General features: G+C 38.8%; 2 protein-coding genes across 2 annotated transcripts; one reads left to right on the top strand and one right to left on the bottom strand.

Annotated features, from left to right (window-relative positions):
• The first annotated feature begins 428 nt into the window (after positions 1-428).
• On the top strand, positions 429-1,415 carry LOC136320664 (olfactory receptor 5P1-like). Its single transcript, XM_066253827.1, has one exon. The coding sequence runs from the start codon at positions 449-451 to the stop codon at positions 1,379-1,381; it is 933 nt and encodes a 310-aa protein (XP_066109924.1). The 5' UTR covers positions 429-448; the 3' UTR covers positions 1,382-1,415.
• An 8,833-nt stretch (positions 1,416-10,248) lies between these two features.
• LOC136320665 (olfactory receptor 10J4-like) lies at positions 10,249-11,217 on the bottom strand. Its single transcript, XM_066253828.1, has one exon. It carries the CDS (start codon positions 11,215-11,217, stop codon positions 10,249-10,251), a length of 969 nt encoding a protein of 322 aa, XP_066109925.1.
• Between the last annotated feature and the right edge of the window lie 2,643 nt (positions 11,218-13,860).

Below are 13,860 nucleotides of genomic sequence, written 5' to 3' on the forward strand. Positions count from 1 at the left end.
CTTTCTTTAGTTGTTAATTATATGTATAAAGTATTAAAGAAAATGTATGCAAAAAAGATTTATTGAAATGTTGAATATATTTGCATGGATATTTATTCAGCTGATGTTTATGAAAACAAATGATATACATAAGTGAAATTTTCAGGTAAATAACACAGTCCCAATTATATTATTTTATAATACAAAATATTTTAAAATTATTTTCACACTTTTATTTTCTTATTCTGAAAAGCATAACTTTCTAATTTTCACTGGTTATTTAGTATACACTGAAATTATATTGTACTGTAATTTCTCTGTCTTCTCTTGTTATTCATCATTAATACTTCTTTCACAGGATGCCTCAAAACAGAGGAACATTGACTTGGTCACAACACAATGGCAAAACACAAAGAAGCGTAAAAATGAATAGTCACATTTGCCTCAACAGGAATAATTCACAGAAAACATGGAGATTGGAAACCACACCAGTGTGACCAAGTTTATCATTCTGGGGTTAACAGAGGAATCTACACTTAAGGTCATCTTCTTTGTGATATTTCTAGGAGTCTACGTTGTCACCTTAATGGGCAATGTCAGCATTATTATGTTAATTAGTAGCAGCCCTCAGCTTCATACCCCAATGTACTTTTTCCTCTGCCACTTGGCCTTTGTAGACATATGGTTATCCTCCTCAGTCACACCTGTCATGCTCATGGGCTTCCTGAGGAAAGACATCTCTCTGCCTGTTGCTGGCTGTGTGGCTCAACTCTGTTCTATGGTGAAGTTTGGGACCACTGAGTGCTTCCTGCTGGCTGCCATGGCCTATGATCGCTACGTGGCCATCTGCTCACCACTGCTCTACACCACCCGCATGGCCCCCAGAATCTGCATTCTCTTAGTGGGGTTGTCCTACTTGGGTGGATTTGTGAATGCTTGGACATTTACTGGCTGTTTATTGAGTGTGTCTTTCTGTGGACCCAATCAGGTAGATCACTTTTTCTGTGACTTCTCCCCTTTGTTAAAAATTTCCTGCTCAGATGTCTCCATTGTTGAAATCATCCCTTCCCTCTCTTCTGGGTCTATTATTGTGGTCACAGTGTTTGTGATATCTCTCTCTTATATGTACATCCTCATCACCATCCTAAAGATGCGTTCTGCTGAGGGCCGACACAAGGCCTTCTCCACCTGCACCTCCCACCTCACTGCTGTTACCCTCTACTATGGAACTATTACCTTCATTTATGTGCTTCCCAAATCCAGCTACTCAACAGACCAGAACAAAGTGGTGTCTCTGTTCTACACAGTGGTGATCCCCATGCTGAACCCTCTCATCTACAGTCTGAGGAACAGAGATGTGAAGGATGCCCTTAGAAAGGCAACTATCAGATTTTATTCTTAGGATCCATTCTTACCATGTCAGGTGAACTATAAAATTTGTGTTCACCTATAGCTCTTTTAGGACCTAGCAAATGCTGTGTACCTGATTGCTTATTTAAATTCATACTTCGTTTTTGTTTCTTTTCCAAGTGAGAGGAGATAAGACAGAGACAGATTCCCACATTCCTACATGCACTGTGACCGGGATCCATCCGGAAAGTACTCTGCCAATCTGGATTCATTGCTTGGCAACCAAACTGTTTTTAGCATCTGAGGCTTAAGCTCCATGGAGCCATCTTCAGTGCTGGGGCCAACTTGCTCAACCAATCGAGCCATGGCTTCAAGAAGGAAAGAGAGACAGAGATAAGGGGCGGGGTAGAGAAGCAGATGGTTGCTTCACTTGTCTGCCCTGACGGGGTTCAAACCTAGGATATCAACATGCTGGGCCAATGCTCTACCACTGAGCCAATCATCCAGGGCCTCATACTTCTTCTAACACTTATTTTTATACACTTGTAAACCAATTATTATTACTATAATTATCACTATTATTAATAGCTGTAGGTGCCAACTGTTTCTTTTCTTATTTAATTTACCTAGCAAGAAATAATTTGCACTTACTGTATGCAAATCCTATTCTAAGCACATTATATATATTAACTGGTTTATTTCTCTAAACAACTGTATGAAGTAGTACAATTATTTCTATTTTACAAATAAATAATTTTGGGCACAGAGTTATTAAGTAGACTGCCCAAAATCATGCAGCTAGGAGGTTGTGCATTCAGTGTTTGAATCCAGAAAGTCTGGGTCCAAAACCACCATTCTCCATTTAATTTTTTTTTAATTTTTTTTATTATTATTCATTTTTAGAGAGGAGAGGGAGAGACAGAGAGGAGAGACAGAGAGAGAGAAAGGGGGAGGAGCTGGAAGCATCAACTCCCATATGTGCCTTGACCAGGCAAGCCCAGGGTTTCGAACCGGCGACCTCAGCATTTCCAGGTCGACGCTTTATCCACTGCGCCACCACAGGTCAGGCTCTCCATTTAATTTTCATAGCAGTTTCATAATCCTGGTATTATAAGGTTTCCTCAATTTACAGATAGAATACTGAATCCTAGGGCGACATAATAGTTTGTCAATAGTTTGAGATGTGGACTCAAATCCTCTGGCTCCATGCACTTAATCTTTACTGGGACACCACAATCAATCTAATGATTTCAGCTGTGTCTGTCCTAGAGGATTTGATCGGAGTAAACAAGCCCAAGCTGTTTCTTTGTATCAGGCTCTTGAACAAACTCTACACCTAAGAAGGTCTAGGTTGTGCAGAGTCCAAAACAAAGATAAGGATCATTTGGGGCTCATTCATAAGATTTGACTGGAAGCTTAACCATGTTTAAACACATGTTAAAAACAAATAGTTTCATTTGGCATAATGTAGTATTATTCTTTAATGGTAAGAATTAAAAAGTATATCTTTAATTCTAATATTGAAATTGATTGACTCATACAATCATATTTCCATAGTCTGGATTTATAAAGAAATTAGAATGCATTAAAAACTAGAATGGTTTCATCGATTGCATTAATTGTATTTCTTGAGTAGTGATTTACTGTCATTTTTATTATAACCATGAGACTAGAAAGGGGAGGAGATTTTTCTGGACTAGGAAAGTCCCAAGTCTAAGCAGTTGATGACTGTAGAGCATGTGAAAGCAAGACTCCGAGCACGAAAGCCCATGTCTCAGTGTAATGGGACGGGAGAAGTGAAGATGGGGAGGGAGAAAGAGGAGATGGAATAAAACGCAAAGTATTTAAAGGAAACTGTTAATAAATATGTAGGATACAGTCAGTATCGCAATCTGGTGGTGGAAAATACATAAAAAAGACCAAAATTTAACATAGATATATTAAAAACACAAAATGATTAAACAATGGGTAAAGCAAAACTGTTTTCTCTCCTCACAACCAAATATGTGGTAATTTCCCCCAATACCAACCAAGTGAAAAACCAATATTGTCTAAATATCTAGATAACAATTTGATAACCTATTTTTAAAACTCAATTGTGACCCTAAGGCGGTTGTGTCAGACTTCACAGGTTTAAGGATGCAGTCCCACAAGACTGCCCTCACTTCAGACACTAAGTGCAAGTAATGGATCCCCCAGTACCCACACTACTGCCCAAGTGGCTATAGTCAGGGGTCCCCATATCCCTCTCCCAGGCTTGGCAATTTGTTGGAATGGCACAAAAATTTCATACAAACATTTACTTACATTTCCCAGTTTATTGTAAATGATAGAAAGGATACAAATTAGCAGACATATGCAGAGATGCATAGCTCAAGGTCTGGAAGGATCGCCAAGGCAGCAGATTCTGTCACCATGATGTTGGAGTGCACTGACCACCTGGGATGTGGATGTGTTCATCAGTGTGGAAGTTCTCCACACCATTGTTTAAAGATTTTTATGGCAGCTCCCTGACCAACATTAAATTAGTATGTATCCTCTATCTCTTTCCCAAAGTACAGGGTGGGGGGTATGGACAGAACATTCCAAGCTTGTAATTATGGTTTGGTATTTCTGGGGACCAGCCCCTATCTATCATCAATCCGGCCAGGAGCCCACCAAGAGCCTCCTCAGTAGAACAAAAAATGCTCTTTTCATCCAGGAAATTCCAGGGAATTCAGGAGCTGTGTCAGGAACAGGGGTCAGTCTAAATACTATACAACAAAAGATGCTCCCAGCACCCTTATTACTCAGGAAATGGTAAGAATTATGGGAGCTCCTATGAGGATCTGGGAGCAGGAACCAAACTTACATTTCTATTGTGTAATAGTCCAGCTGGGACACCTTACAGCAAAATAATAATAAAAGTTCAAAGACACTGGCACACTGCTACAATCTCATTCAGTCAATAATTATTGACTCCATCATCATATATAATGTTCCCCAGGGTGAGACTATTCAAGCTTGCAGGCTTTCATTTAATACTAAAAACAGGAATGCTATCAGCCATATATGATTTCACCCTTTCATTATCTGTTATAATTGAGCTAAGAGACAATATCACCTTTTCTCTAAACCTATTTGGAGGTATTATTATACTATTGGATTGTTAGTAGACAGCATTTTCAATTGTTCTGTGAAAATTTCAGGTACATCCTGACTCCTGTGACATCCAGAGCTTTAGCTATGTGAACTCTAAACTTTGTAATAGGAAGACTAACATCCTTCCAGACTCTAGGTTCATATCTGAGAGCTGTAGGAGTGTTCTGTATTTTACCTGAGGTATCATTTGATCTTTGCTCATTGGAAAATAATTCAAGTCAAAGACCAATAACAAACATTAATATCCATATCTGTTTATATAGATATATCTCTTGGTTTGTTTAGATAATTCAGGGAGAAGGTCAGACAGGGGGCCTCAAACATTGTTAATTTTTTCCCATGTTACCTCTTAGTCTATGAGGACTATTTGACCTTGGCTTTGAACCTGGTAAACTCAGATAGTATTCATTTCAAAAAGTATTTACTGAGCCTTGATTATATCCTACCAACTGAATAAACACTAAAGATATGCTGATGAATAGAACAGAGTTCTCATACAGTTTGATATTAATGGAGTGACACTAGAAAATAAGTAAACATTACGAATACAAAACATGATAAATGGTGTCAAAGAGATAGTTGGGTTGATATGAATTGATAAAGGGTAAGTAAGTGTGAGATGTGGATGGTGTTACCTTAGAGTAGCAAAGAAGGCCACTTGGGAGAAGTGGTAATTGAGTGAAAGTTGGAAGTACCTATTGGTATGGAGAGTGAGGGGAAATCGGCAAGTGCAAAGATCCTGATAATCTCAAGAAATACGGAGGCCATAGTAAACAGGAGGACAGAGATGCTCAAAGTAGATCAAGGGGAGTTTCAGAGGCCATGGAAAGTGTTTGAATTCTATTCTAAAAGGAATGGGGAGCCATTAGATGGTGACTTAAATAGGTCTAATATACTGTGAGTTGTTTTTTTAAAGATCACTCTAATTGTTGCATAGAAAATTAATTATAAAAGTGCGGAGTGGAAGCTGTGTACCAGTGAAGTTAATAGTCAAAATCTGGAATAATAGTACATTGGGCTAGTCAGTTGCAGTGTAGTTAGAGAGAATTTAACCTATTCATAATATACTTTAGGTAAAAGATCAAAAAAGGAGTAGCAGATGAATTAGTATGGACTGTTAAAAATTTTTAAATTAGCCTAGGAAACCCTAGAAATATTTGGCTTTGAGAATTCGGTGGATATGAATGGGATACCATTAATTAGTTGAGGGAAAGTGATTTTCAGTTATCGCTGCATAACAAATTACTCAAGACTTAGTGGCTTAAAACAAAACTATTCTTTTGCATTCTATTATTCTGTGAGTCAGAAATTCAGCTTGATCTTGACTCAGCATTTCTTCTCCACATGTAATTAACAGGAGTCACTTAGTGTTACTCAGGTGGCATCTGGGCAATTTAGAGAATCCAGGATGGCTTCCTCAGAAGCTTGGCACCTTGGCAGAGGTGGCTTGAATGCCTCTCCTTCTCCATGTACTCTTTGAATCTTTCCATATTGTCTTACCAGCAAAGTAGTTGAATTTCTCCCGTGGTAGTTCAGACTCCAATAGCAAGTATCCTAAGAGAATTTTTAGAATCCTCAGTGTTTCCTATGACCAGGCTTAGGTCATTTCCTCTCTTCTGTTGGGAAAAAAATCACTAAACCAGTCCATATTTAAGGGAAGGGAAATAAGATCACATCTTTCAATAATAGATAGCAAAGACCTTGGAACCATCTCTAATCTACTGTAATTCATCTGACCACTACTATTTATGTGTTTCCCACCTACCAAAATACATTTATACCCTTGTACGTTTCTGAAAACATCATTACTTTACAGTACCGGCACTGATTCTGTCATCATGAGATCCATATCAGACATGGGTGAGGTTCCATGAGCGTAATTCCTCAATTACAGTCTCTCTTGATTGAAGATCTAGGAACTAAAGAGACAAAGCATGTAAGTATGACCCCTACACATCTATCAGGTACTATTGATGCAGAGGTAGAAACACTGTAGTAAATACTACTTTTCATAAAGGGGGATACAACAGTCACCTAGCAACACTGACCAATGGAAATGACAAGATCCAAGCGGACACATGTTGCCATTTTTTGGAACAGGATCCAGTCCTGCTTCCTGCCAATTACTTTTTGTGACTCCTTTACTCTGCCTTCTGAGTGTATAGTTCAATCCTCCAAATCATCATTTTTACAAGAAAAAGAATCGCCCATGTTATACCTGAATGGTTTTTGTGGTCAATTTCCTGCCCATTCTAAGTTGAGAGTCAAGACCTCCTCACTTTGCACTGTCCTTTGCAGTCCAAGTTCTCAACAACTTTGTGAGCTATTATACCACTATACCCTGTTTATTTTATAACGGGCAGGCTGTAGCTCAGGGTCCCCTTCACCCATTATGTTGGCCCCCCAACCCGCCTCACTTCTGGAAATCACCAATCTGTTCTAAGTTTCTGAGTTTGGGGAGGGTTGTTTGTCACTTGTTTTGCTTTCAGATTCCACATATAAGTGAAACCATAGGATATTTGTCATTCTCTGACTTCTTTGACTTAATACCTTCAAGGTTCATCCACATTGTTGCATAATGGCAACATTTTATTTTTATATGGCTGAGTAATATTCTGTTGTATATATGCACCACATCTTCCTTATCCATCATTAGTCTACTGATGAAAACTTAGGTTGCTTCCACATCTTGCCTATTGTGACTAATGCTGCAGTGAACCTAAGAGTTCATCTATCATTTCAAAACAGTGTTTTTGTTTTCTTAAGATAAACACTCAGTAGAATTGCTGAATTACATGGTAGTTCTATACTTTTATTTTTAAGTGAGAGGAGGGGAGATAGACAGACTCCTACATGCACCCTGACCAGGATCCACCCAGCAATTCCTGTCTGGAGCTGATGCATGAATCAACAGAGCTATTTTTAGCACCTGAGGTTGATGCTGGGACCAACCAAACTATCCTCAGAGCCCAGGGTAATGCAGGAACTACTGGAGTAAACCAAGGGAGCCACTGTCTGTGGGAGGGGGGAGGGGAAAAGAAGCAGATGGTCTGTTCTCTTGTGTGCCTTGACTGGGAATTAAACCCAGGATGTCCATATGCCAGATCAACACTCTATCCACTGAGCCATCTGGCCAGGGCCTCTATTATTATTTTTCTGAGAAATCTCCATAGTGTTTTCCATAAAGGCTGCCCTAATTTACAGTCCCACCAACAGTTCATGAGGGTTCCCTTATCTCCACATCCTCGTCAACACTTGTTATTTCCTAACTTTTTGAAACAGCCCTTCTAACTGGTGTATGGTGATATCTCATAGTTTTAATTTACATTTCTCACTAAATGGTCACTAATCATCAATTAGTGATATTGAGCATCTTTTCATGTGCATACTGGTCATCTGTATATCTTCTTTGTGGAAATGTATATTTAGATGCTCTGCTTATTTTTTAATTGGATTGTTTGGTTTTTGTTATTGAGTTCTGTGAATTCTCTGTCTCTTTACTTTTGGATATTAACACTTTATCGAATATATCCTTTAAATATATTTCTTCCATTCAGTAGGTTTCCTTTTCTTTTTTTATATAATCTCTATGTATCTGTTTTTATGGTGTTACCACACTATTTACTATAGCTTGGTAATATAGTCTAGAATCAGAAATGGTGGTATTTTCTACTTTTTTCTTCTTTCCCAAGATTGTTTTGGCTATTTGTGGTCTTTTGTGGTTTCATACAGTCTTAGAATAGTTTGTTCTATTTCTTAGATTTTATTAAATTTATAGATTACTTTATATGTATGTACATTTTAACAATATTCTTCCAGTTCATGTGCATGGAATATCTTTCCATTGATTTGTGTCTTCTTCAATATTTTCATCAGTGTCATAGTTTTAAGTGTAGCAATCTTTCACCACCTTCATTAAATTTATTTCCAGGCATTTAATTTTTTTGATGCTATTGTAATTGAATTATCTTTTAAGTTTCTGTCTGCTACTTCATTATTAGAGTATACAAATGCAATTGATTTTTTATATTGATTTTGTATACTGTAACTTCACTGAATTTGTTTATTAGTACTAAAAGTTTTGGGTAGAGTCTTTGGGGTTTTTTTAATATAGTATCATGTCACCTGCAGATAGAGACAATTCTATTTCTTCTGTTTTGATTTGGATGCCTTTTATTTCTATGGTAAGAGTCCCAGTATTTCTACTGCATTCACGCCAGCACAACGCTATGCTTCTTCTCTTTGGAATCTTCTTTCTTTGCTGGGGTTTCTCTGAATATGTTTATTTTCATTTTGGAATCTTCTTTCTTCCACTCATCAGCTTTACACAGAGTATAGTCTCTCTTTTCATCTTAAGTAAACCTAATTTCCTTCTCAGCTCTATTGAAAAGAAGTTGCCTACTTCTCTATTCTAAAGGCAGCATTAAACAATGTTGACATTCTCCTAACTCCTTATCATATTTCTAAAGTGTTTATTTGCAATCTTCATGATGAGACAACTTACTCAGCGACAGCAGTATTATCCAGCTGTGAAACAATAGGCTGTTAATCCCAGAATTCTTTACTGACCACCCAGTTTCTACTCCTCATTTTTTAAAGCCTTTGCCACTAGCCTCTTGATCCTTTAACCATCTCATCCCCTGAGTCCTGCTTCCCTGCACTGGTAACCACACCATGTGGATGTACCATTAGACAATGTGACCTTAAAATGCCTATTCCTCCTGAAGCATCTAGTATCTTCCACAGTCCATGTGAGAGCTCTACTACAGCCGCCTCGATTAGATTCAGTTACGTACGGCACCTTCCACCTCCGTGGTTCTCATAAACTCGAAGCTACTTATCTTTATGTTCTATCTTAAATAGCATTTGAATTATTGTTTTTTGAGGACTTGAGAAGTTAATTATGAAACCTTCTATGTGACTCTTGTTGGAGGGTGGGAAAAATAGTTCTTTCATTGATTTTTTTCCCTCTATTATTCCCAGAATTTGATATGTTAAAAATTCCTAATTCATTTGTAGTAAGTTTTATGTTTATTTTTCCAGATATTCATCCATTCTCATCCTCTTTGAATACTGTTGAAAAGGTAATTTTAAAAAATAATTTGAAATGCCTCTGTATTGTGGTCTTTCACTCATTGCAACTCTAAATTTGTGTTTCTCCTTTCTCCTTTTCCAACTAAATCAGTAATCTTTCTTTTTCCTTTTCTTCTTTCTCTGTCCCTACCTCTTTATTTCATTCTTTCTTCTTTTTCTTTTTAGAATAATATATCTTCTCCTCCAAAGGAAACCATAGTTTTGAAAATGTGGTGTTTCAGAGCATTTTTTATGTTTACTACATACATATGTGTCTGTGTATATGCATATGTATACACATATGTCCAATATCGTTTGAACATATTTTAAAACTACATCTAGGCCTGACCTGTGGTGGTGCAGTGGATAAAGCATCGACCTGGAAATGCTGAGGTCGCCGGTTCGAAACCCTGGGCTTGCCTGGTCAAGGCACATATGGGAGTTGATGCTTCCTGCTCCTCCCCCCTTCTCTCTCTCTCTCTCTCCTCTCTCTCTCTCTCCTTTCTAAAATGAATAAAAAATAAAATAAAATAAAATAAAAAACAAACAAACAAAAAACTACATCTAGTTTGTAGTAGGAAAAGAATGAGACCAAGGCATATCAGGCAATTAGAACACACTTTAATTGCTTTGTGCATAAGGTGGTGATTTTTATTAGAAATACTCCACTTTCTCCACTTTAGTTATCAATGCTCTGTAAATGTTTTAAGAAGTGTTCAGGGCTCTTTTACTTATCACCTGAGAGAAAAACCTACACACAGTGTCTACTACTTTCCCTAGGGCTCTCTGCATGTCTTTGTTTCTTAGGCTGTAAACCATGGGATTAAGCAGGGGAGTCAGCACGGTATATGTCACAGACATCAGCATATCTTCACAGAAAGAGTCGCTGTCCTTGGGCCTCAAGTAGATAAATCCAGCAAATCCATAGTGGATGCACACCACAATGAGGTGAGAGGAGCAAGTAGAAAAGGCCTTATACCTCCCCCTTGCAGAGCGCATCTTCACAGCTATGGCCACAATGAAGACATAGGAAATCATAATTAAAATGAAGCTGCCCACTAACACAAAAGCACTGAATGCAAGAAGGATCATTTTCTGAAAAAAGGTGTAATCACAGGCAAGGGAGACTACAGGTGTCATGTCGCAAAAAAAGTGCTGGATGGTGCTGGAGTCACAAAAAGACAGGTTGAATATTGTGAGGACAATGCACAGCGATACCACCATCCCAGTGACAAAAGAAGCCATCATGAGCTGAAAGCAGATCTTGGGGGTCATCAAGATGGGGTAGTGCAGCGGGTTGTGAATGGCAGTGTAACGGTCGTAGGACATGGCAGCCATGATGAAGCAGTTATTGCCTCCCAAGCCAAAGAAGAAGAACATCTGTGCGGCACACCCAGGAAGAGAAATGGTCTTGTTGTCTGACAGCAAGTCCACTAGCATTCTGGGGATGATTACCACAGTGGCACAGGTTTCTGAAAAGGACAGGCCAGAGAGGAGAAAGTACATGGGGATGTGAAGGCTGTGATTGAGCTTGATGGCCACCATTATGGCCATGTTTGAAGCTAAGATAGTCACATGAGAAAAGAAGACGATCACAAAGAGGAGACCCTGCAGGTCTGGGAAACTGGAAAATCCCCACAGAAGGAATGAGCTCACTGTGGTATGGTTGCCCATCTTCTAGTAGGCTCAGTCACTTCCTCCCACAGATGCAGATATTCTGGAAGTCAAGACTCTGATAGGATTATAAAAGCTCTGGGCTTTAATCAAAGGTCCCTGGGCAATGGCAAGACAACTCTCAATAAGGGAACCTGAGAAATGGGAGTTAAATACAACTGGGTGAATTCAAGGTCAGGACTCAGGGTATAACAAAGATTCTCGTAGGAGAATCTGTATAAATATTATAAAGTATGCCTTAATATATCCTATGAACCCCCTCATTTATCACCCCTTTATCTCTTCTCTAGTCAGAGTCTGCATGAAAAAGGGAAACATGAAAAATGCTTATTTTCTCACGTACAAGAGTCTGAGGTATAGGAGTTGTAAAATGTTTATGTGTGATTTAATCACAGTCTTGCATACTGAAGTGCCTAATGGTGACTGAATCGATGTGGATTTAAGAGGAAAATTTTTTCTGAATGGCTTCCAAGCATTCTTGGAAAGTTACGCTATTTTCATAGGTATACTCCCCAGAAAGCCGTGGCTGATTGGCTAACAATTATGCCATTGAACAGACCTAGTAAATGAATTTACTGTTTTGAAATTTGTACTGGTTTTCTATCCATGATGATAAGCTAAGGCTGGAGGTGTTCAATAGCTGTCTTTCAGTCCTGCAGACCTTGAAGGCAAAACACTGATGAAGAGGCCGTCCCCATCCTATGGCTTGTTTGGGTTCATGGTATCCGGATTAATTTTTTAACTTGCAGGAAAATTTCCAGGATATTTTCTAACTGATATACTGTTAGTCAGGGCTGCTTTGCAGCACAGCTCTTATGAGAGCCTTACTGTCCTCTGGTCATTTTCATGAGTTTTTAAAACATCCACTCTGCTGCGTGTGAGATGACAACATGGCAAGGACTTCCCATTCCACATGTGGTTTGGTTTCAGGCACTGTCGTCAGGGAAGGAAGGAAAGCAGTGAGAGGACATGGGCACGCTGTTGATGATTAGGGAAAGAATGGTTAGAGACACGCTGAAAAATCGTTTGTAAAATCTACAGAGTGAAGGAAACATACCTTTAGCTGAAAAGTTTGTGTGTTCTTTATGCACTGAATTAGTGGGCAAGAAATATAGAAGGAGGTATGTCAGTGTGTCATCCAGGATTTACTGAAAGTTTGAAATGTGCTGGACAATAAATATACTGTGTGTTTGATAGAATTTCCTCACTAAATTTCTCCCAAGAACTCTTTCTAGGAAGTATTTCAACACTGATATTACAAAAATTTAAACTAAGTTCAGGTTGTAAAACCAATGTATTAATTCCACAAATATTTATTTACTGTCTGTGACTGTTAGTCCTGTGAATGGGAAATGTAACATGGAATAAGACATTTGATCTCTCCCATCTCAGATAGAGAAAAATGCCATCAAGACAATTAAATGTAAGTGATATATAAAAGTGAAGGACTTAGTGGCTTCTTTGAACTTTAGAATCAGGACAGCCCTTTCTATGGAACTTATACTTGCATTGTGGTCGAAATGCAGTAAGCAGCCCACCATTTAAAGTTCTGCGGGGGGGGGGGTTGACCTACAGGGACAACTGTTGCAAAGATTTCATGGTGGGAATGAACTGGACGTGTTCAAAGAATATGAAGACAGCCAGGGTATCCAGAACACCCCTCTCAGGTATCATCTTAAATACCTTATGAGAGAAATAGTAATATTGTGCCCATGTTTGGAATCAGGGAACAATGGCTTAGAAACTTAATTTCTGAAGGTGATAAAATTTGTTAAAGGAAGAACTGGTATTTATACTCAGGCACAGTGACTCTGAAAAACACCTGAACTAGTAGATTGAAATGTTCCTGCAAGTGCCTAGCATGACATTCAAGGTCTGTCACCCCATCTTCTGCCACCAACCTCCCCTATGTGGGAAGCATTCCCACAGTCCCCAAGCATATCCTGTCTTTTTGTGACTCTCTCAGTGTGGACACATTGTTTCTCCAGTTACGGTGTTCTTCCTGCCTTCTTCTGCTTTTTAAACCATAGTCTTTGTTGCAAATCCAACTGAAATGTCACCTCCCTAGAAAGTCATCCCTGACCACTCTGAGTTTATAAATTCTATGTTCCCATTTGATGGCAATATGTCTGACTTTGTTACTAGTCAGAGCAGAGGGCTGTTTTACCATTTTGTCCATGTACTTGCAGGATAACCTGAAAATATTTGTGTAATGAGATTTCAACAAAGAAATGAGGTGCCAATTTCCCCAGGGAGCCTCACTTAGTTTTTTCATAGGTGCACTGACTAATTCTTCCAATCACATTTTTTTTTTTAGCATTTACTTAATTTGGTCATGTGCTAAAGGTTGTTGGGCTGTCTCCTTCAATAGATTTCAGTACTGATTAATATAGAAATAGTCACCCTGGCTGTTTCACTCAGCTGTAGAGCATCAGCCCAGTGTGTGGATGTTCCAGGTTTGATTCCCAATCACGGCACACAGGAGAAGTGACCATCTGCTTCTCCACCTCTGCCCTTCTTCCTCTTCTCTCTTTCTCTCTCTCTCTCTCTCTCTCTTCTCTTCCTGCAGCCATGACTCAAATGGTTTGAGCAAGTTGACCAAGGGCGCTGAGGATGGCACCATGGCCTTGCCTCAGGTACTAA

Source organism: Saccopteryx bilineata, chromosome 1 (genome assembly GCF_036850765.1).
Source record: "Saccopteryx bilineata isolate mSacBil1 chromosome 1, mSacBil1_pri_phased_curated, whole genome shotgun sequence".
NCBI lineage: Eukaryota > Metazoa > Chordata > Mammalia > Chiroptera > Emballonuridae > Saccopteryx > Saccopteryx bilineata.

Bases quoted from the DNA above. Each gene is read 5' to 3' on its own strand.
- LOC136320664 (XM_066253827.1), top strand. From the start codon at position 449: ATGGAGATTGGAAACCACACCAGTGTGACCAAGTTTATCATTCTGGGG.
- LOC136320665 (XM_066253828.1), bottom strand. From the start codon at position 11,217: ATGGGCAACCATACCACAGTGAGCTCATTCCTTCTGTGGGGATTTTCC.